Raw genomic sequence first — 25,582 nt, 5'->3', positions numbered from 1 at the left:
GTTATATGTCTGAGGAACATTCTCTGAGTACTCAAGCCTATTCCACTGATCTGAGGGTCTGTCTTTATTCCAATACCATGCTGTTTTTATAACTATTGCTTTGTAATACAGCTTAAAATTGGGGAAAGTAATGCCTCCCATATTCCTTTTCCCAAGGAGAGCTTTAGCTATTCAAGGTTGTTTATTGTTCCAAATGAATTTCAGAAGTGTTTGATACACTTCTTTGAAGAATGTCATGGGTATCTTTAGAGGAATTGCGTTAAATCTGTACAATGCTTTTGGAAGTATTGCCATTTTAATGATGTTGATCCTGCCAACCCATAAGCAGGGTATCTGTTTCCATTTCCACGTGTCCTGAGAGAGAATAACTTAAGACTCTTGGAAATACAGGCATGGATGCGATATTAGGATCTTTGTCTTTCAGAACAACTTTCAGAGATTATACAACAAGAAAAAAAACCCAGTTGAACTCTATGAAACTTTCAATTGCCTAAAACTTAATGAACTGCTGGGCTATTGTTTTCTATCAGTTGAACCTGTCATTCTTAAGTATAACAATTTATAAGAAATATTAACGAAAGTCCATGCTATTGTCCTTTACTACAAACATCATTCTAGATGTTTTTCTCAGTTCTGTAGTATAGCCACAGTTTCCTCATAATATGGGCATGTAAGACAGACTAGCCAATCTTCAAATGGACAATATTTAAACAATCTACATGACTTAAAAATCCAAACTGGGTTGAAAGATCCAAGTTCAAGTAGTTAGTCAAAAGATTAAACTGAATACACTATTAATTTGTACTCTTTAAAATATTAGGTCCCACCCTCTGATACATGGGAAAGTCACCAGGATTCTGTCTCTAGCATCAGTGTTATCTAAACAATGGGAGATGACAGTAGATTCCTTTGGAAGCTATAACAAGTAACACAAACAGGGTAGTTTAAATAAATTCTAAAAAGGCTAGAGCAATAGTATAGCAGATAAAGCTTCCATGCTTGAATGCTTCCAGCCTGGGCTTGATCTAGGTTTAATTTCTAGAATCTAATAGGATTCCGCAAGAGAAGAACTAAGTGTAAGTACTAAGCACCACAGCAACTGGGGTCAATAGAGAGATAGATAATAGACAGTCAGACAAACAGGTAGATGTCTTACAATAAAAAATAACTCATTTCTGAAGTATCAAAGTCTAAAACCAAAGCAATTGATAATTTGATAAAAGGGCAAAGGCTAATTTTTCCCTTGCCTCTTTTTATTTTCCGTGAGTAGTCAGTCATCCTTAGCATTCTTTGACTTCCAGCTTGATCACTCTAAACAGTCATCACATGTATTTGTCTTCTGCATTTCTCCTTACTTTATAAAGACCTAGTGACAATGGATTAGTAGCCTAATAAAAGGTTCTCTAGATGTTCTCCACTGGATAAAGCCCTTTTAGTAGGCTACTGAAAATAAAATATTATCAGAATAAAAATTTACTGTCTTAAAAAAAACATCAGATATACCAGAATGATATACAGGAATGTATGATGTTTCTATAATGGATAAACTATTCTAATAAATGAATGCTAATAAATTATTACCAATAGGAATGGCCTGACACTGCATGAGAGAATAACAATGATGTTTTCTTTTTTTATATTTTTTAATACTTATGTTTTCCCATATCTAGTCATCAAAGTGTTTTGTATACTAAGAGGGAAAGTAAAACAAATTAAAGTCAAACTAAATAGACCAAAAGAAGTTAACCAAATGACATAAAATAAATACATAACTGACAGAAAAAATATTTTCTATAAGCACATTCTTCTTTTCTGTTTTTTTTTTTTTTTTGGTTTTTCGAGCCACAACTATTTGATACTCAGAGCTTACTCCTGGCCAGGTGCTCAGAAATTGCCCCTGGCTTTGGGGGACGCCGGGGGATCGAACCGCAGTCCTTCCTTGGCTAGCGCTTGCAAGGCAGACACCTTACCTCTAGTGCCACCTCGCCGACCCACATTCTTCTTTTCTAATTTTTTTTTTTTTTTTTGGTTTTTGGGCCACACCCGGTGACGCTCAGGGGTTACTCCTGGCTATGCGCTCAGAAGTCGCTCCTGGCTTGGGGGACCATATGGGACGCCGGGGGATCGAACCGTGGTCCGTCCTAGGGTAGCGCAGGTAAGGCAGGCACCTTACCTTTAGCGCCACCGCCCGGCCCCCTTCTTTTCTAATTTTAAAAATGAGATAGCATAGGTTTATTTTTCAAATAAACTGGGCCAGTGAGATAAGGTACTTTCTTTGAATATGGATAATCTGGGTTCAATCACGTGGGCTCCTTTTGTCTCCTGAACCCTACCAGGAGTGACCCCTTAGAACAGAGGAGAAGTAAACCCTGAGTACCACCAGTCGTAGTTCAAAAAACAAGCAAAAGCATAGTTCAGTTCTAATTCTGAAACTTTCTATGAAATTCAAAATATAACAAATGAGAAATAATCTTCCTCAGATTTACATTTTCATTTTGGGGAAAAGGAGATAAAACCATGCTGTAAGGACAAGAGGCAAAAATTATAGTATTAGTTTTAAACAGAAAGCAACTCCCTTAAAGTCATAATGTATATTTATAAACATATAGATATAGAAAACATAAACATACATTTGAAAGTGAATGAATTATGTGGGAGAGTTACCAGCATTTTTAGTGCCATAACAATATTTTGAAGATATGTGAAATAGACTTGTAAAATTTCACCTTAATTAGAGAAAATACAAATAAGAAAAAACAATATCAAATGCAACATATGAACATCTATAAGATCCTAAGAAGGAAGAAAAACATCATTGGCATGTTGGAGACAGAATAAAATTTAAATATGGTCAGTATAATAACATTATGTCATTTAATGAATGTCATTTCATTTTAAAATGGCAAAAGTTTTCTAATTCTAAATGTCCTTTTCTTAAGACAGGTTCACTAAAGTACTTAAAGATAATATATTTCCAGAATTCTACAAGTTAAAGGTACATTTGCTGACATATGACTCATTTTTGACCTATACAAAGAAAACAATCAAATGTAAAAATTGATAATAATTAGTAAGTCTGATAAAAATTATCTTGATAAAAATTACTTGTACTGTTCCTTCAATTTTATCTTCATGTAATTTAAAAGACAAGGACTAAATATAAAAACAAGTAATGTGAAAACCGGAAAAGTGCATATAATGCTAGTTTTATACCATTAATGCAACATCATTAAAAATAGTAAAGGTGTTTATTTATTCTCATTTGAGGAAGGGAGACCCAGAAAAAATACAGTGAAGTTATATATTGTATACCTTCTAAAAATGTAGACAGAACTTAGAAATAACCTTGGAAAAATTTATATTAAACTAGTCATGAATTCCATCAATCCTGAAGCAGTTCTCCTGCATTTAAGCCAAACCAGGAAAGAATATGTGAATAACATGGTAGTCTCCAGATCTTTGGTTAAGAGGGGAGAAATACATTTTCTTTCCAAATATATTAAGAAACTGTGAGATTTAAGGCAAAAAAATTATTTGAAGTAAAATATAAGAAATGCTAAGAGCCTAGTTCCAGACCATTTATAAGGCATTTACAAGTGCATTAATTGATCAACAAGGGTAATTTTATCTATATATGATTTACATTTTGTGTGCTTAGTTTAGAACTAATTTCATAAGAGATGACAGCTCATTATAATGAAAGGAATGAATGGTAAAGTTTTGTCAATATGGCTTTGGAAAATATCTCCAATTTTCTAATCCCTTGTTTGAAAGCAACTTGAAAAAGAAGTTTTTTCACAATCTAATGAGTAAAGAGGTTGGCAAATGGGTCCCTTACAAAAGAATAATAATCTTGGGAGGGTATTCAAAAGTGAAATGTGAATTACAGTTAATAGGGTAAAGGTGATGATGAATATGTACACTTTTTTTTTTTTTTGGTTTTTGGGCCACACCCGTTTGACGCTTAGGGGTTACTCCTGGCTATGTGCTCAGAAATCGCCCCTGGCGTGGGGGGGACCATATGGGACGCCGGGGGATCGAACCGCGGTCTTTCCTTGGCTAGCGCTTGCAAGGCAGACACCTTACCTCCAGCGCCACCTACCTGGCCCCAGAATATGTACACTTAAGGAAAACATTAAACCATAATAGCTCTTGACTCTAATCCATAACCTGACAAGTATGAGCTATGTGACTTTGGATGAATTAAATCACCTCTGATCTCTAACATTTTCATCTACAAAATAGAATTTTTCTAATAAACCGTGAGGAATAGCAAGTATAAAGTAAGATGACATGCATTTTAGTGTTTAGTACACTATATGCACTACATAATTATATGTAGATATGATTGACAAAACATTATCAATTGCTTAGTTTACATATAATGAGCTACTAAAAACTTTAGAATGTTAGCTAGTTTTCACCTATATATGACAATATAATTCATTCAAGACCATTTTAAATTTCTTGACACTAATTTTCTTTAAGTTTCATAATATATTACTCTTAAATACATCACCAAAACTTAGATTATACAAACTCTACTTGATTCTACATGATTTTTTTTAAATTTTCTTCATCTGGATTTTGATCTGACAGCTATTGATTCATAGTAACCTCAGAAAGGGTTATTGTATACTTAAAGCCTCAGAAGAGGATATTATGTTATTAAAATTTTTAGTGAATTCAGAAAAAGATGAATAACGTTGTGGGAGGATACATCTCAAAATTTTTCAATTATGGGAAATGTTCCCTATAGTACAATTTATAAAGGAAGTTTGGAGTTACACTTACGAGAGGTGAGAATTGTATTGAGTAGTCTTAATTAACAACTTTATTTGAACAAGAAGTGTGATTTTAGCACTATGAAAAGTGAGAATTGAATTCTAAAATTTGTGAATAAACTGACTGTGTGAAGAAAAAGCAGGATGATTTGCTAAGAGGGTTTACAAAGAAGCCAATAGCTCATTCATCAGCCATCCAGGAAAGAAAAGCACTAGAGAATCTATGAGTTAATTCTTGTAGAAAATTTCACTGCTTAGAAACAAAAAAGAATAATCTTCTGAAAGAAAGCACAATTATTTTTACATTATAGCTAAGAATTTACATAATTACAATAAGTGCATAAATATTGTAAAAGTGTTCCAAGGATTCAGGGGAATGAATATCTGCTAAGAAAAATTGGTTACTATCAAATGGGAGAAGCTATTCATCCAATAACCATCTAACAAGAGATTAATATCTAAAATATACAAGGCATTGGTATATAATTCAAGAAAAAGAAAACATCTAATCCCATCCAAAAATGGTAATCACCAAGAAGATGCAGATCAAAACAATGAGTTACCATCTCACACCACATAAACTGGCACACATCACAAAGAACAAGAACAGCCAGTGCTGGCATGGATGTAGGAATATAGGAACTCTTTATTCACTGTTGATCAGAATGTAGACTTGTCTAGCCTTTTTGGAAACAATATGGATATTCCTCCAAAAACTTGAAATTGATCATCCAGCAATACCAGTCCTACTGATATAACCTAGAAACTCATAAAAACCATGCAGAAAAGCTCACTACATTCCTATGTTTGTTGCAACACTATTTACAATAGCCAGACTCTGGAAACAAATCAAGTGCCGACAACAGATGAGTGGCTAAAGAAACTGTGGTATATCTACACAATGGAATACTATGAAAATGTTAGGAAAAACGAAGTCATGACATTTGCTTATGCTGACTGAAAGAAGAGGGAGGGAGTAGACATAGAATAATCTCACTTATTTAAGGAATAAAATAAAAATGAAAGACAGTATGGTAATAATATCTAAAGAAAAGAAAGAAGAGGGACAGGAAGACCAATCCATGGTAGGAAGCTTGCCATAAAGCATGGAGCAGTGTGGTTAGGGATCACTATTATAATGAGAGTTTGAACTGATCGCTCTAAAGAATGTATTTATTATGAATGTATTATTATTTATTATGTATTATTTATTCTGAATGTATTCTGGAGAATAGCTGAGTGTTAGATGGAGATAAAGTGGAACACACAGTATCCATCAATAATAGTGCAAATCACAGTGTCTAAAAAGTAAAGAGAGAAAAAGAGAGAGAGTCAGAGAGAGAGAATGAGAGAGAAAGATGCAAAAGGCCTGTCCCAGAGGGTGGATGAGAGGAAAACCATGGACACTGTTGGTGGGAAAAGTTTATGGGTGGAGGGTGGTGTACACTGTAATACTGAAACTCAATCATAAACAACTTTGTAATCACAGTGTTTTAAAAAAAGAAAAAGGGTGCCTTTTTCAATGAATTTTCAAATCCCTTTGAGAATTAATTTAGAATTCAACTATATAATTTGAATAAATTTTCCTCAACAATTCTTCTTGTTGGGCCAGAGCAGTGGTGCAAGTGGTAGGGTGTTTGCCTTGCAAGCGCTAATGTAGGATGAACTGCAATTCAATCCCCTGACATCCCATATGGTCCCCCAAGCAAGGAGCAATTTCTGAGTGCACAGCCAGGAGCAACCCCTGAGCGTCAACGGGTATGGCCCAAAATATCAAAACAAAACAAAAAATTCTTCTTGGAACTTTTGTTTATCCTTTAACTTATTTGTACACTTGAGGCCTCTGATCTAATTAACTCACAATAATATGAGTCACAATTATTATTTTCTTGGTTCAATACTGACATTTCTTAGACCACTGCTCAACACATTAAAATATTTATCTAGGGACCAGAATAATAATACAACAGGTTGTGCATTTGCCTTGCATGCTGCCGACGTCGGTTAGATCCCTAACATCCCATAGAGTCACTGTGACCTGCCAGGAGTGCTTCCTGAGTACATTCTGCCTAAGATTTTGCACTATATTTTGCAAGATATAACTATGACAGACAATGTAATAGGTAATCAGGAAAGTTATTTATGCTTATAATGCCATGTCAGCCAAGTTTATCTCAAAATCAAAATTATAATTTTAAAAATAATTTTCAATCACTGTATTTTTCACTTATTCAAAACTTTAGTAAAGTCACAATGAAAAATATTTCACTAATTTTGAACTGCTTACTTCTAAACATTAAGAAACTTCTATAAGGTATATAGAACAACATGTAGGTGAAACACTCCAGGACATTGAGACTAAAGGCATCTTTAAGGAGGAGACGGCACTTTCCAAGCAAGTGGAAGCAGAGATAAACAGATGGGACTATATTAAGCTGAAAAGCTTCTGCATCTCAAAGGAAATAGTGCCCAGAATACAAAGGCCACCCACTGAGTGGGAGAAATTATTCACCCAATACACATCAGATAAAGGGCTAATATCCAAAATTTACAAGGTACTGACAGAACTATACAAGAAAAAAACAACTAACCCCATCAAAAAATGGGGAGAAGAAATGAACAGACACTTTGAAAAAGAAGAAAGGCAAATGGCCAAAAGGCACATGAAAAGATGTTCAACATCACTAATCGTCAGGGAGATGCAAATCAAAACTACTATGAGGTACCATCTCACGCCACTGAGATTGGCACACATCACAAAAAAAGGAAAACAAGCAGTGCTGGCGGGGATGTGGAGAGAAAGGAACTCTTTTTCACTGCTGGTGGGAATGCCGTCTAGTACAACCTTTATGGAAAGCGATATGGAGATTCCTTCACAAACTGGAAATTGAGCTTCCATACGATCCAGCTATACCACTCCTAGGAATATACCCAAGAAACACAAAAATACAATACAAAAATCCCTTCCTTACTCCTATATTCATTGCAGCGCTATTTACAATAGCCAGACTCTGGAAACAACCAAGATGCCCTTCAACAGATGAGTGGCTGAAGAAACTGTGGTACATATACACAATGGAATACTATGCAGCCATCAGGAGAGATGAAGTCATGAAATTTTCCAATACATGGATGTACATGGAATCTATTATGCTGAGTGAAGTAAGTCAGAGGGAGAGAGAAAGACGCAGAATGGTTTCACTCATCTATGGGCTTTAAGAAAAATGAAGGACATTTTTAACAGTATCTCAGAGACAAGAGAGATGAGGGCTGGTAGGTGCAGCTCAGGACATGCAGCTCATCACATAGAGTGATGAGTGCAGTTGCAGAGATGACTACACTGAAAACTATCATAAAATGTGAATGAATGAGGGAAGTAGAAAGCCTGTCTCGAGTACAGGTGTAGGAGGGTAGGGAGGAGGGAGATCTGGGAAATTGGTGGTGGGAATGTTGCAACGGTGAAGGGGGGTGCTCTTTACATGACTGTAATCATACAACTATAATCATGTTTGTAATCACGGTGTTTAAATAAAGATAAAAAAAAAAGAATCCAACCAGACATGAATTATTAAAAAAAAAAGAAACTTCTAAAGTCTTTAAGTAGTGAAAAGTAAATGGCCTTTTTAAATAAGTATATCCTCTTATTAAATCATTAAAACAAAAGAGCTACAACAATATACAATGAGATAGAGCACTTATGTTACATGCAACAAACCTGGATTTGCTTCTCCAGCATCACATATCATTCCCCAAGACTGCCAGAAGTGATCTCTGAGTACAACATCAGGAATAAACCCTCAGCACCACTGGATATGGTCCCACTCCCCAAAAAAAACAACCAAAGAAACAACTATTATACACAGTATACTATATAGTATAGGCTACTTTAGAACTAAGTACATGGTTAAGCAGTAAAGTATATATATATACCTTGCATATGTAAGACCCTGAGTTTGCTATCTGGTACCACAGAACCAAATAAAACAAAAATGCACACAATAACTACTTTATTAACAATGAGGTATAATTAAATGACTGAACACCAATAGGAGCGAATTTTTGTACTCACCTGTATGTAACATATGATAATAAAGTGCTTATATATAATATGAAGGTTGTTCAAAACATATTTTACTCACTAAAAATGTTAACTTATCAAAATCATTTTATAAAATACACTAAATTGAGCTTACTTTTAAAAGTTGGTCATAATATTGAAACGTGATTATCTTGGATATGACAGAAGCATATATCGGGCTGGGATACATGGATTTTTTTTCATTGTTTTTTAGTTTATATAAATTACCTGCACACAGAGCACTGTCGTTGAGGCTGAAGAGCAGTGAACATAACAATCATAGAATAGTTTCGAGGTGGTGCCTTTATAAATTTTCTAAATTTATCCCCATTCATTCGGAAGATTGAGCGCCTGGAACTCCATTCCATCAGCTGTTCTACTTTTTCAGCTAAAAGATTCTGAAATTAAAAATAGGAATTTGAATTCATACAGGGTTGAAATATAGATTTTATTTAATCAACATAGAAGTAAAAAATTATTTGTTACTCCAAATCAACTTACCTTAAAAATCTGAGTTGATTAAAACATTATTAATTGAATACATATTTATTAAATATTTCATTTAATGTTAATTACGATCACTTTGTTTCATGGTTATAAATCAGATAGTAACAGATTCCAAAGAGATAAAATATTTCCTAATTATTCAACTAAATACAGCTAAATCTTAACATTACATTATTACTTATTACTTATTGTTACTTATTACTTATTACATATAAAACTAGCATAACAGGCTAGAAGATAAAGGACTTGCTGGGTACCCCAAGAATAATGAATTATATATCTCAGTTTATATAGTCAGGAAGTTAAGTTCCTGAGTTTGCTTTGTGCCTCATCTATTGAAATATAGGCTACTGGAGATGTTAGAAATTCAAAAACACCAATGGCTACAACAACAACAGAAAAATCTTCAAAGAAAATCCTGTTCTCCCTATCTAAAGAATAAGGAAAGAGTAAATAAAATTGAAGAAGGGTAAAAAAGGGGAAAAAATGAAAGGGAAAAACACAAGAGGGAAATTTGAAAGGGGAAGGGGAACTAAAGAAAAAGAAAAAACGATGGGCATGTTGGGAAGGGAAAGAATAAAAAAGGAGAGGAAGAGGAGAAAAAAACAGACTCAGGTTTCTGTAGAACAGTTTTGTGAAAATTACTGTGGAAATATAATTTCTCCAAGGAAATAAATTCCCCAAGTCTGGAAAAACAAACAAGCACTACATTAACGGGGAACTGTATTCATTTCATTCTAGACTCTTTTTAGTAAAGGTGTGATTGTGAAGGAATGACTCAGAGGGATGGGGCAGGAATGCAAAAAAAAAAAAAAAAAATACAGAATCGGGCAGCCAAGAGTAAACCAGTATAGAAGGTCCTAAAATATTTTATCGCATGATTCATCAATCCTATATAGTACTGGAAAGAATGGAAATAACAGTATCAAAGAAATAGCTATAGTTTACTGCACATTCACTGCAGCATTATTAATCAGTGAAGATATTAACCAAGTTATAGGAACCAAGAAAAAATTTCTACTAAAATATGAATAAAGGAAATTCAATTTTATAGATAAAATTTTATGTATCTCCCTGTCTACACACACACACACTCACACAAGTTCACCTACATGCACACAATTGTTCACATTAAAAAAAAAAAAAAAGGAAAACTGCAGGACTGGAGTGATAGTATAACTGGTAGAGAGTTTGACTTGTACATGGCTGACCAGAATTCCATCACTGCACCTTATATAGTCCCCTAAGCTCAAGGAATGATTTCTAAGCTTAAAGTTAAGAGTTTTCACTAAGCACAGCCATGTGGGAGGGAGGGAGGGAGGGAGGGAGGGAGGGAGGGAGGGAGGGAGGGAGGGAGGGAGGGAGAGAGGGAGGGAGGGAGGGAGGGAGGAAGAAGGAAGGAAGGAAGGAAGGAAGGAAGGAAGGAAGGAAGGAAGGAAGGAAGGAAGGAAGGAAGGAAGGAAGGAAGGAAGGAAGGAAGGAAGGAAGGAAGGAAGGAAGGAAGGAGGAAGGAAAGGAGGAAGGGAGGGAGGGAGAGAGGGAGGGAGGGAGAGAGGGAGGGAGGGAGAGAGGGAGGGAGGGAGAGAGGGAGGAAGGAAGGGAGAGAGGGAGGGAAGAAGGAAGGGAGGTAGGGAGGGAGGGATGAATGAAGGGAGGAAGGGAGGGAGGGATGAAGGAAGGGAGGAGAAGGGAGGGAGGGAGGAGAAGGGAGGGAGGAGGGAGGAAGAGAGAAGAAAGGAGGGAAGGAGGAGAGGGAGGGAAAAAGAGAGAGGGAGGGGAGAGAGAGTGGTGAAGGAGGAAGGAGGGGAGGGAGGGGGAGAGAGGGTGGTAAGGAGGAAGGAGGGGAGGGAGGGGAAGAGAGGGTGGTGGAGGGAAGGAGGGAGAGAGGGAGGGGATGAGGAGAGAGGGTAGGAGACGAAGAGGGAGGGAGGAAATGTGCTATCTGTAGCAACAGAGAACATTAAGTGAAATAAGCCTTTCACAAAAGAAAATTAATGTGTTTCACTTACAGTAGGGATAAAATACAGTCAATCATATAAAAGTAGAGATTATGGTTATCAAGTGTTAAAGAAGGGTAAAACAGAGTAGTTGTTCGAGGGATATAAAGCCCAGTTCTGGAAGATGAATGTGTTCTAGAGATCTATACAATTCAGTACTTACAGGTAAAACAGAGCCATTAAACTTGTTCAAGGAAAGGACAGACCTCATTAAATATATCAATATCAAAAACACACACACACACAACACAAAATAACATTTTTTTTGTCTGAGGGTCATATAAGTTGGTGCTCAGATTATCCTTGGCTCTGACTGCACCAATGAATTATTACTCTTGGTAGGTTCAGGGGACCATATTGGGTGCTGGGGATCAAACCTAGTCAGCCACATGCAAGGCCCTACTTGCTGTACTATCACTCTATCCCTACAAGAACATTTTTTTAATATGATGAATGATTAGTTCTTTGTGGTGATAGTATTATAACTATATGCACATGTCAAAATTACAAAGATCATGGGGCTGGAACTGTATAGCACGGCAGAAGGGAGTTTGACTTGCATGCAACCAATCCTGAATAGACCTGGTTTGATTCCCAGCATCCCATATAGTCCCCTGAGCCTGCCAGGAAGATTTCTGAACCTCAGAGCCAGGATTAACCCATGAGCGCTGCCATGTGTGACCCCAAAACCCAAAATAAATATATATAAATATTCACACATTAAATGGGTTCAAAAATTTTACTAATTATAGCTTGATAACGCTTTAAAAAGGAGAGAGAAAGAGGTAAAAATCTTCCATATGTAAAAGATTTGTAGAAATGTTCTATCTTATCTCCCAGAGGAACAACAACAACCAAAAAGATACAATAAGAGATATGAAAGAGCAAGAGAGGGATGGAAAGAAAGCACAGAGGGTTTGAGGTATACTTGCCTTGCGCATGGCCATCCCTGGGATACTCCTTGCAGGTTTGGGAGACCGGGGATCAAACCCAGGTTGGCCGCATGCAAGGCAAATACCTTTCCCACTATGCTATCCTTCCAGCCCTGCAAATGCTTCTGTAAGCAACACCCAAAGTGATCCCTGAGCAAAGTCAAGAGTAAGATTTAAATACTGCCAGGTGCGGCCTATACCCAGGCCCCTAACTGCCATCAAATAAAAAAGAAAAAGAAAAATCTGGCCCCAAAACTTAGAATTTCTGAATTAGTAATCTAATCCAAAGATAACATTCAGATAAGCATACAATGGCAAACTACCTATATGAATAAAAAAATGTACCTAATTTCTGGTACATAATTTGGCTTTAACAAAAAGGTATAACCAGAAATTTGATCCTAACTGCAAATTACTTGTTTATATTTATCTATAGCATTCCATTCTCACAAACCAAAAATACCTCTATACAAAATAAAATACCAAAATAGTGAGTTAACTTACTAAAAATAAATGTTCTACTTCATCTATACATTCAAATAGCCTAAAGCTAATTAAATTGACTTACACCAAATTTTTAGGTTTAATTCCGAGAAACAAAATTAAAGTATCTTGTAAATTAGTTTATGGTCATTTCATAAAATTATTATAAATATGTTTATTTTAAATATTCAATTCTTCATGATTATACTTAATTCAGCATCTAAAAGTTCTTCTGAATCTTGAACAAATAGCAAAGTAAATATACTGTATGTAAACAGTATTTATCTGCACTGTGATCTCTGCAAACATAGAAACTCCAGACAAGAAATCAAGCTGGTTGATCCATTAATAAGGGAATGAGCAGTAATTGTAAAAGTACCTTTATCTCTGAATAGCTAACATATCTTGAGTAAGTATCTTGTTCAATATATGGCCACCTACTGTTAGATAGGCACATTCCTTTTATAAATATCTTTACTTCCTGTAATTATCTTACATTTTCTACTTTAAAAACTCATAATTATACCAGTATGTATCAAACCATAAATAATAGAAAAGGTCAAAGGACTTTGATCAACTTCCAAATTATTGATGCTGGCAAAAACAATAATATGAAGTCACAGATTACATTTTAATTTTGATTTATACTTTGCATTTTTACAATAAGTAATTACTAATTTTCTGGAAGTAGTGAGATCAGATTCATGAATATAAAAAGATAAAACTGGGACTGGAGCAATGGCACAGCAAGTAGGGTGTTTGTCTTGCACCAACCTGAGTTCAAGCCTTGGCATCCCATATGGTTCCTGAGCTGGGGTAGTTCCTAGTGCAAAGTCAGGAGTCACCCTTGAACACTACCAGGTGTGACTCCAAAACAAAAGAAAACAAAACAAAAAAAGTTAAGATAAAATTATTAAATCAATAGCCACTGAACCACTTAGGAAATACTAAGGATGATATTAAAACATGCCCTAAAAGATTTGAAAGAATAGAAACACAATTCCAAAAGTATATTTTAACACACAGATATAATACAAAAATAAAACTGTACACTGAGAGTATACAAAACACTAGGCACATAATTATGACCTTTAAATCTCGATATATACAATACAGTCCCAACAGTTACAAACTTTTCTGATGATTTCAAATTGTGACTATTCTTATTTATTTAATTTGGTGAAGCAAGATAGTTTTTATTCAATGAAACTGAAGATGTAAGCGGGATAAAGAATATATCAAGAAAGGATGGGCTAGGGAGAACAAAGGCTTAAAGAAGCCAAGTAAACAAACAAGCACACTATCCCAAGCTCTCCATTTGGCAGCCAACATTCTGATTTTTTTCAAAGACAAAATCACATCTCAAAGGCTATAGCATTTGAAATGGTCAAAGAATATGAGAGTTACTCAAACAGTATCTGACAAGTAGAAATTCTACAGTTTTTTAAGTTAGATATTTAAAAAAAATTTCAGGAAATATTTCTAAATTCAATTTAAAGCAATAATAATGATGGGGAGAATCAAAACTATTTTCAGTTAGGGACAAGAGTGGTGGCACATCGGTAGGGTTTGTTTGCCTTGCATGTGGCTGACTTAGGACGAACCATGGTTCAACACTCTGGTGTCCCATATGGTCCCCCGAGCCAGGAGCAATTTCTGAGCGTATAGTCAGGAGTAACCCCTGAGCATCACCGGGTGTGGCACAAAAACCAAAATAAATAAATAAATAAATAAATAAATAAATAAATAAATAAAAAACTAATTTTAATTAACCAATGGTAGTTGTAAAATTTTATCTTAAATCACTAAAAAAGATATGAAACAAGATAATGATAGCATCAAATAATGATAAATCCTTGGCCATGGGCTATAAGATTTATTAACAGTGAAAGGATGAGGGGAAGGGAAATTAAGATAAGACCAAAGGTGACATACACAAAGTGGTATGGGGTCACTGGCACCTTGATGCTGGGAGGGCACAATAAATTTATAAATCATTATTAGAAATTTGAACACTATTATAACTATATTACCTAGATTTATCTTTTTTTCATAATTACTTTATTTAAGCAATATTTATTTATTTTTTCATAATTTGGTTACAAGATTTTTACTGATTGAATTTCAAGTCATAGAATGTCCACCACCCAACCCATTTCCTGCCAACAATGTTGCCAACAATGTTTCTCTCCCACCCGCCATCCCCCTTCTGTCTCTGGGACAGGCATTTTGTTTTCTCTTTCTCTCTCTCCTCCCTTTCTTTGTCTTTCTCCTCTCTCTTCCCTCCTCTCTTTTTCCTTTCTTTTTTTTTAATATAATTTTTATTTTGATCATAGTGGCTTACATATTGTTGACAATAATATTTTAGGTATATATTTACATAAAATCAGGGGGGATTCCCATCCCCAAATTGTCCTCCCTACACCTCCGTTTTTGTTCTACCTCCCATTTCCTCTTCCCTCACCCCCAGGGCGGCTAGAATATGTGGTCCCCTCTGTCTCTAAGCAACTACTTAGTAGTCTTGCGTCAGTTTGGTCTTGATGCCTCCCTTATTTCCCCCTCTAAGTAGGGGCAGGGGTAGCTAGTTCAAGTTGCGTGGTTTTGCCTGAAAAAGAGAAAATAAATAAACTGGGGTAAGAGTTTAATACCCCGAAAATGGGCAGAATCCTTCTAGAGGTTCTCATCATCGATTTGGGAAATGAAGGAGAAAAAGAAGGTGAAACACTCCACCAGTACCATCATTTTTAAATTTCATAAAAAATAAAAGATAAATAAACCACTACAGTAGTAGGCCTACCAACAGTACAGAACTTAAGATGAATGTCTTGCACACAGCTGACCTTCAGCATAAATCCAAGCCACACCCAAGCACAAATCCAGGCAAATAGCCCAAATTACCATCAGTCATAGCCCAACTCCTCCTCTCAATTATATTAGTATTTTAGGGCCAAAGAAATGGTACAAAGTTGAAGGCACTTGCCTTACACACAGTCAATCCAGGTTCAATCACATCAGCATAGAGTCTCTAAACACAAATAGGAATGAGCCCCGAGCACTGCTTGACACAGCTCAATCCTTTCCCCAATATAAGTATTCTAGAAAATGTATAACATGTGTACATTTTCAGACATTTAAAAATTATAAGCCTTTGTAAAACAGAAACCAAACAATTAAAAGGCAAGAAAAAGCTCTACTTCTAAAGAGTATTCATTTTTAACTTATTCTTATGTACTTAATTATCTAGTTTGATTTTACTTTCAACCCACAATGAACAGTGACCAGTTTTAAATCTCTTGCCTAAAGCACTACTTTTTAAAGTCAGCACTCAAAAAGTGTGGGACACCTAAAATCACTCTGAGACATAGACCTTGGGTTCAACATTTCTGAATTCTCTCATCTCATGTAGCAGAAAACCACAGAGAAACACCAAAGGGTACACAAGTATTTGTGCTGACTATATAAATGACCTTTATAAACAAAGAAAATAATAAAATCTAAGTCAAATTAAAAACCCTTTGCTTTCCCATCTAATTAATGTCAACAGAGTACCACTGGTAAAAAGTCAATGATAGTCACATTAATTACAGAAATTATAACAATCAAGTTTATTTTTAAAAATATACACTATTATCTGTAATATAAATGTAAATGTCAACTAAGAGGAAAAATACATAATGAGTACTTCCAATGTTACAGGTACCAAGCTAAATGAGCCTCCCTGACAATGTGTCAAGTGCCATACCTACTACAACTTTCTCTACAAAAAAAAAACAGATAAATTACTTGCTGAAGATCAAAATTAAGAAAGGAATCAAACTAAGCTTTTGTAGCATTTTATGCTGTTTTCAATTTTCTCTATGTAAACTATATTTTGTTTTTTTGAAGATTTAAGAACCATGTAAATAAAAGTAGAATCTCTTTATTTCTCTAACTTAATTTCCTAAATAGGTCTAGAAAAGTTTTTTATTAAAATAAATGATGTTTTAAAAACTAGAACATAGAAACAAATTATGCTTAAATGTTTTAATAGAGAAAAATCTATTTCAAAAACTCCCAAGTGCCCAACAGATTGTTCAGTGTCTCTATGGCCCTGAGCACTAGCTGCCACATATCCCTGGAGGTCCCAAAATACTTCTAGGTGAGTTTGTTTTAGCCACTAGCACTGTGGAGCAGAACAGCAGCAGCATCCTCCAGCCAAGAAAACACCCCAAAATTGCCAACATATAAACAACACATTTAAAGAACTAAGAAGCTACTGGGGGGAGTGGAGACAGAACAGTTGGTAGCACAATTGCCTTTCATGTGGCCAACAGGAGTTTGATCTCTAGCACACAAATACAGAGCTCTGAGCCAGCCCAGCCAGCAGTAGTCTTAAACACCAGCAGGTCTGATCCAAAAACAAGAAAAAAAAAAAAAAAAAAAAAAAAACCTGCTGAACTAAAACACCAAATACAAAATAATGAGCAATAACAGTAACAGTATTAAATTTAGAGCACATGCTTAAGAACAGTTAGTGGCAGATTCTCTATAAATATTCCTACTAAAGGAAGTAATTTACAGGAGATATCAAATTTGTTACACCTCTATGCATTTAAAATACATCAATACTAAATTTAATTCTATAATTCTAGTTCATGAAGTCTGTTTCATATATCAACTCTTACGTTTCACAAGAGTTTTTGGCAAGAGAGAATCTGGGATTTCACAAATTTATATTCAAGTCTAGAGCAATTTACAACTTTGTGGAAACATGATTTTGAATTTAAATGTAATCAAAATCTAAATGTATACCAGATGATGAATAGAAAATGTACTACATTTATACAATGGAATACTGTTGAAAATTTAAAAAAAATGCTTATGAATGCTATAACATAGGCAACATCTGACATGATTTTCCTAAGCATAGACAGGAGTAATTTCTAAGTGCAGCATGTATATTATTACTTCGTATTTTAAATAATATGTGTGTGCCTAGTCACTGTTTAATTTATTTTGTATGTTAAATATATAAATGAAAATACAAATTAAAAGTCCCTTAATTCCTAAAGAAAATAACAAGGATGTGTTTATTTCTTCTTGACAAATGTCTGTTCTGTTGAACATATTTTATGCTTTAGTTTACAAAAACCAGCATAACCACTGTCAACTGAAAGAGTGAAATAAGAAAAAAGAGAGAGACAAGATAAAGCTAAAAGACAAGAAACAGATCATTCTGTGGAGATTGTTTAACACAGGCAGATGACACACAGTGACTATATGACACTGCAGTTCCTAATACTCATCTCCCCGACCACTGATTGATTCCATTCTCTTGAAAACTAGCATCACTGTACTTCAATTTAATCCTTACTACTGGTCAGGTTGCTATTTGAGAAAATAAGGATATTTCATTATGTTGTAACTTGCAGTTACTACTGAATTCATCTTTACTGGCAAACTCCTCACTTCATTTCAGCCAAAGTGACCTGAAGTGTCCAAGCTCTTAAGAAATGGGTTTCGTGTCTCTTAGGACAAAAAAAGGCAATCCCAGATATTTCAGATCTAATTTAGTGAGTCATCACAGAAGAGAGATATAAAAAAAAAATCAGTATAAGCCTAATAATTAAAACTGTTCTTGAATATAGTAGTAATATAAACATTTTAAACATTTTTAGTGAAAAACATGCTAGAAATGGTCATACTTAAAGTTGCATACTACTTGCATACTAATTGCAGAGTAAGTGTATTCATAATACTAGCATTAACATTAGCCACAATTCTAAGATGCAATTTTACAAGCTAAGTAGAAGGCCAAAAATGTTTTTATATTCATTATAAAATATCAACGGTATGACTAATTATTCAAGTAACCTATATATACCTGAAGCCAGTGAGAGAAGTTAGAGCACTTTTTTCTAGTAATATATAACGGTATCACAGCACTACTTTTCTTACTTTACAATGTTTGTTAGTAGTACAATAGTAAAATCTTTTCTTACTATTTCCAAAGTTTTAAGAAGTTTTAATTAGAAAAATACAAAGAATATCAAAACAATACCCACTATAAATTGAAATTATCCTTGAGAATTTGATTATTTTTAGTTTATTTAGTAACCAATCTAAAATTTAAAGATATATATAAATTTTTATCCCATCTCATTATCTTATGCCTCATTACAGTGAAAATATACTATTTATACTATTATTTATATTTATAGATTGGCTACCTATATAGACAAACATACAAATACATAAAATTACAGTTTATGATTTTATTTACAATGTGCATTTCCATATCCTATATCATGCTAAAAGTTAACGTTTTGTATTAGAAACCTATGCGTATTGTTAAAATATAGTTCATTATTTTCATTATCATTGAATAATTCATACATCACATTCAATTTTTCATACTGCTTAAGAATATTTACAAAGGCTTTCTATGTATTCTTCAGGCTTTTAAACAATGCTTCAATCTTGTGAATCTTATGCATTGTTCATGGATGAGAAACAAAAAGAATTGTTAAATTGAACTGGAACTAATATCAATCATGAATATTTTCCTATTCCACTCAATCTGCTGTTTTACTATTGTATCCCATTTGTTGCTAATAATTTTAAGTAACATTTATATTCCTCACTACTATGAAACAGCTAATAGCTGACTTATCATTAAAATCATTTCATAAAATATGTTCATAAGAAAATGTACTACATACACAATTGTCCTGACATATGACATCTTTTGTTATTTCTACCTACTTATAAAAGAACTGAAAAGAGTTTGAAAATCTACAACTTGGCCTCCCAATACTTACCACAGTCTATGTTCTTTACACTGACTGTATAGAAAGAAGAGGTACAGTAAATGCTCCCCATATACATCTCAACCCAGGCCCTTTGCCTGGTCTGTACTATGAATGGAGGGGACAATAAAAAAGAAAATCTACAACTTTATACATCCATAACATACAAAATAATTGTAGGTAATTATAGTATGTGGTCACAATGCTTATCAAAATTTATACTACTATCAACAATATTTAATTCCCATTTCTTGATCAACATTAGGAACTGTCAGACTTTTATCCCCCAAACAAATGATTGACATGTTATCCCAAACTTCTTACAAATATAAATATTTATTAACCATAAATATTTCATAATGAAAGTTCCTATCCCAAGTCACATAACTTTCATTTGATTTGACTTTTAATTTTTTTATATCTTTATAATTTAGTGGGTTAAATAGTGTCCAAGTACCTGGTACTGATGTTAAAAGTTACTGTTAACCTTCTCTTCTACCCTTATGTAACGTCCAATCCAATGTTCCTTCCCTTCCTCCTATCCATTATTTACTGAATTATCAGTTAATTTTTTTGTGGTTTTTGAGCCACATCCAATTTTGCTCAGGGGTTACTCATGGCTATGCACTCAGAAATCATTCCTAGCTTAGGGGGCCATAAGGGACACCATGGATTAAACCCAGGTCCGTCCTGTATCAGTATTGTGCAAGGCAAATGCCCTAGTGCTGAGCTATCACTCCGGCCCCAATCAGTTAAAATTTTAGTGTGTACTGTTACTCCGTTAACACTAATTATAAGACAAATGATTCTTTTGCTTGGATGGAGAGTGTCACTGTGATTTAGAATACTGTAATCTTGTTAATATTAGGTCTTCCAATACCATACCCTCCACAGAGTATCCGCTTCCTTCCACCAATGTTTCTGAGTCCTTCTTTGAACCCTTATGTTAAACTCAGGTCTATAGTCTACTTCTCAGATTCTATTAGTTTAGGTCATTTTTATTCCTTTACTGTGCTCTTTTACATCCCACATATAAGAGAGATAATTTTCTTTCTCTCCTTCTAGTTGACTCCACTTCATCCATTAGCTGCAAATTGCATGACTTCATCTTTTCTTATAACTGAATATGTCATCAAAATTTGCATATATGTATATAAAGTACCATATTAATATACAGTAAACTATGAGATATATACAGATATATACATGCATGCATACAGACCATAGTTATTTTATTCAGTCAGCAATTCTTAGACATTTGGGTTGCTTCCATTTTTTGGCTATTGTAAATAGTGCTGCAATGAACATAACAGTGCAAATGTCTTTTTGGAAAAATTTTTAAACCCTTGAGATAGAAGCTCAGAAACAGAACTGCTGGATCATATGAAAATTTAATTCCTACTAATTCTGATGAATGAGCATATTGTTTTCCATAAAGGGGTGAACCAGTATACATGACAACAGTAGAGGAAGAAGGTACCTTTTCCACATATCTCTACTAATTGTTCAACATTGGTTATTAGTTGGTAACTATTTAGTAATACATGCGAGGTTGCTTGAGGTCAAATTTAATGTCTCCCTTTTACAAACTGTGTTTCTTTTTGTCTTTATTCAAAGAAGCCTTACTATTCAGACACTATAAAATAGTCTCTTGAAATAACAAAGGACTCCTATAGCTGCAGGAATTTGATTCCGGATTTCAATCTATACTACAAAGCTATGGTAATCAAAGCAGTATAAAACTGCAATAAAAACAGACACAAAGATCAATGAAACATAACAAAAGTCTGCAAATAAATTCATACACACAGCTGAGTAATTAAAACAAAGAAGCCTAGAATGTTTGATAAGGAAAATAGTTTGTTCAAAATCATGGTACTGGAAAACTGGATAGTCAAACAAAATGAATTCAAAGTGACTTAAAAACTTCAGCTAAGCATGAAAGCTAAAGCCATAAATTACCATAAAAATAAGGCAATAAATGTCTTAATACCAGTTGATTAATGATTTGGAGTATGGAATGACACCAAAAGTAAAAGGCAACAACAACAACATCAAAAAAAGAAAAGAATCAAGTGGTCTACATATAAGAAAAAAAAAATAAACAGACAGCTTACCAAATGGAAAAAAGTATTTGCAAATAATATCTAATAAATAAGACTAGAACATCAAAATTAATATATAGATCTTTTAACTCATTAACACAATGAACCACCTAAATTTAAAAGTGGACAGAAAATATGAATATTTTCCAAAAAATACACATATGTGTATATATATATATGCAAATATATATCCTCACAGGTAGAGAAGGTACTCAATATCACTAATTAGGAATATAGGAATTAAAAGCAAATCTTACCACATTAAAATAAATACAATATTCTCTTAATAAGTAATTGTTCTGATTATTAAGACAAAGCAAACATATTTATAAAACTGGTAGAAAATCAGGGGCCAGAGAGGTGGCGCAGCGGTAGGGTGTTTGCTTTGCATAGGGCTAACCTAGGATGGACCTTGGTTTTATCCCTGGAGTCCCAGATAATCCCCTGAGCCAGGAGTGATTTCTGAGCGCCTAGCAGGAGTAATCACTGAGTGTCACTGGGTGTGGCCCAAAAAATAAACAAAAAAAAAAAAAACCTAGTAGGAAATCATAAAATCAAAGTAAATCCATGTGAAATCCTATAAGTAACAAAATCTGCCCAAATAAAAAGAAAAAAAAAAACCTAAGTTTAAATTACACAATAAAAAAATTCAAATACTCAGGGCCGGAGAGATAGCATGGAGGTAAGGTGTTTGCCTTGCATGCAGAAGGAGAGTGGTTCGAATTCCAGCATCCCATATGGTCCCCTAAGCCTGCCAGGAACAATTTCTGAGTGTAGAGCCAGGAGTAACCCCTGAGTGCTGCAGTGTGTAACCCAAAACACAAAACAAACAAACAAACAAAAGGTTCAAATACTGGGTTCACTTGGGTAGTAAAAGCAGATCTTTTACTCAGTGTTTAACAAATGAACTTAATGTTTAACAAATGAAAAGAAAGATGTAAGTAAATTCTAACAGAAGCACATATTTTAATGACTAGTATAACTATAAGAATATCAGAATAAAGTATTTCATTTTATGTGTTACTTATAACATTTAGCATTATGTATTTATATATTACATATTATGTATATGCATAAACTGTCATTCCTAATGTCTTGAAACCCAATGTTTCTTCTGCAGTCTCTTAATCTGTCACACTCCTGCATTAGAGCCAGCATTAAATTTATTTCCACACCAAAAAAAGATTCTCCCAGTTAGTTTGAGGGTAACATGAATGCCTCCACTCTTAAAGACTATCATAAATTTAAACAGAAAATATACACTGTAATGTAGATCTGCTGTAGAATCAAAGTTCTAGTTCTGATGGATTACATTATCTGTAGCTACTAAAATTTTCAAAGGAATGAAGTCATGTTTGGGGTACCACGCTCAGCCACTAGGTGGGAGCAACACCACTATGGTCTTTCTTGCTCAGCAGAGTACCATTCTCCCTAATCCCAAATCTGTTCTTCAATTTATAAATTCTTGCTTCAAGCACTAGACCTTCCAACCCCACCATGAATGCACATAAGCCACAGAACAGTTTGAGGAAAAAAATTGAGAGTCTGTAGAGAACAGACAGTGCATTTTATATACCAGTAACTATAGTAACTATAAATGATGAATACAAGTGTTTCTTATTAGAACATTTTTCCTGTGAGTATTTAGGACCTTAGCTTTGCAAGAATTTTGTTGTGGTTGTTGCAAGGATAAGTGTTGCTATTGTTGGTAATAAACTCGCTTTAGAGACTTGAGATACAGTGCAGAGGTAAGGCACTGTTCTTGCACATAGCCAACTAGATTTGGTCCCCTGAGAATGCGATCCCCGAGCACAGTCAGAAGTAAGCTTTGAGCATGACTGGTATTTCCTCCTCAAAAAACAACAACAATAAAGAATCATTTTATCACATGACAAAACATTATTATCATGCTTCACATCTAAGGACCTCTGACTTACTCTCAGATGCTCATAACTCTATCCCTATACATTCAATTTGTTTTAACATGTAACCCATTATATTACATGACAAAACATATCTATATGAATAATAAAATGAGTCAATGATAAAATGTAGTCAAGGGTAATACTGATATACAAAAGTATTATTACCCAAGTTTAACTCTCCTTTGTTAATTAGGCTTTTCCTTAGGCACTTTAAGCAATACCTAAAATCATGATCAAACCTACTTATCCTTAAATACAAAATTTTCTGATGTTTTTCTAATTTATTTAACATTGTGTGATTACTATTACTATCGTAATACTATTTATTCTCATTTCCATTGCAAATATCAATACACATGCTTAGCAACCATTAAATTTACTGTAGGCTACTGTAGCTTCCTAATAGAAAATGTATTCCTAGTTTTCTTGCACATTTATAAAAGTAAAGGAGCCAGAGCAGTGGCACAAGCAGTAGGGCATTTGCCTTGCATGTGCTAATCTAGGACGGGCCACAGTTCTATCCCATGGCATCCCATATGGTCCCCCAAGCCAGGAGCAATTTCTGAGCACATAGCCAGGAATATCCCCTGAGCGTCAGCAGGTGTGGCCCCAAAACCAAAAAAAAAAAAAAGACATTCGCACTATGTGTGTATGTCCTATATGTAATTATATCCCACAATTCTAAAATAAGGTATTTTGAAAGGAAAGTCTTAATAAATAGACCAAAATTACTATTTCATCATTAAGTCATACTGTATATGCTCTATGTACCAATCAATAGTAAGAATGTAATTATATTTTATTGATTCAAAGAATATTACTTAATTTTAAAATGAACTCAAAAGAAATTTGCTTTATACCTCACTTAAAGTATATAAATTAAAAAGCAGACTATCTCAGAATTTCTACTTATGAGTGAATGTCAAATTGAAGAAAAAAAATCTCCTGAATTTATATATTCTCCTGAATTTTAGGGCAGTGTAATCATCACACCTCATATTTATATTGCCTGTTACTGATTGAAGATGGACAGTAAAAGAAAAGAGCAATACCGATCCCAATGTCAGAAAACAGGGGAGTTAACTACATTGATTCACTCTCACTTCAAGAGCATAAAAGAACATGATGATGAAGATGCATAGAAATCCACCCAACTAAATGAGTGAAAATAATAACATGAAAAGTTCTACCAGTATCAACCAGCTCTATAAATCCTCAAAAATGATGTCAATGACACCTTGTTGAGGATGTTTAATAAGTTTACAGAAAAAAATACACAGGTAGTCAGCAAAGCATAAGAAAAGTATAAAAGACTAATATTAAATACTTTAATCCATTTTGATTTATCTTTTCTGCATGGCGTTTTTCAAGAGGTCTGAGTTCATATTTTTTGCAAGTGGCCAACCAGTTTTCCCATCAGCCCTTGTTGAAGAGACTTTCTTTGTTCTACTTCATATATCCGTTGAGTAATTGTTGTAATATTGTTTTTGCCTGTCATCCCACCTGGATCTTCCAGGTGGGGGTGATTAAGATAAGAAATAAATAGCTTGTTGGGGAGGCATAGGGGGCTCTTTTGACAGAACTGACGGCTTGTTCAGTTTGCTTTTTGGAGCTGGCTGCAACTGACAAAAGACTTTCTTTGCTGAACCTTTGGTCCCCTAATCTTTTGCATTCGTTGATTATTCACGTCAGATATTATTATCAAAGTCTCCCCCAAAAGGGGGGACGGAAGAATGGGATTCAATTTATCTTTTTGGGAATCATTCTTTGACTTGGAGACCATCAACAAGGGGTTTGACCTCCCCCCACAATATCTTCCTTCTTTTCAAAGATTAACTAATTATATATCTGTGGATATGTCTCTAGATTATCAGTTCTACCCCAGTCATCTGAGGGTCTGTCCTTATTCCAGTACTACACAATTTTATTTACTATTGTTTTGTAATATATAAATGTATAAAGAAACAATGACACATATGCACA

General features: G+C 34.4%; 1 protein-coding gene and 1 non-coding gene across 5 annotated transcripts in view; one reads left to right on the top strand and one right to left on the bottom strand.

Annotated features, from left to right (window-relative positions):
• Window positions 1-25,582, bottom strand: part of TUSC3 (tumor suppressor candidate 3) — a 156,395-nt gene that overhangs the window by 94,129 nt on the left and 36,684 nt on the right. For all 4 annotated transcript variants that reach the window (XM_049772381.1, XM_049772380.1, XM_049772383.1 and 1 more), the window contains exon 2: window positions 9,091-9,260. In XM_049772381.1, the coding sequence (XP_049628338.1) occupies window positions 9,091-9,260 (170 nt within the window). The remainder of the gene's footprint in view (window positions 1-9,090; window positions 9,261-25,582) is intronic.
• LOC126007921 (small nucleolar RNA SNORA51) lies at window positions 19,565-19,698 on the top strand. The gene has a single exon (XR_007495392.1). It is a non-coding gene; the product is annotated as a small nucleolar RNA SNORA51 (small nucleolar RNA).

This window comes from Suncus etruscus, chromosome 4 (assembly GCF_024139225.1).
Source record: "Suncus etruscus isolate mSunEtr1 chromosome 4, mSunEtr1.pri.cur, whole genome shotgun sequence".
Lineage (NCBI taxonomy): Eukaryota > Metazoa > Chordata > Mammalia > Eulipotyphla > Soricidae > Suncus > Suncus etruscus.
This window is presented reverse-complemented; position numbering and strand designations above follow the sequence as displayed.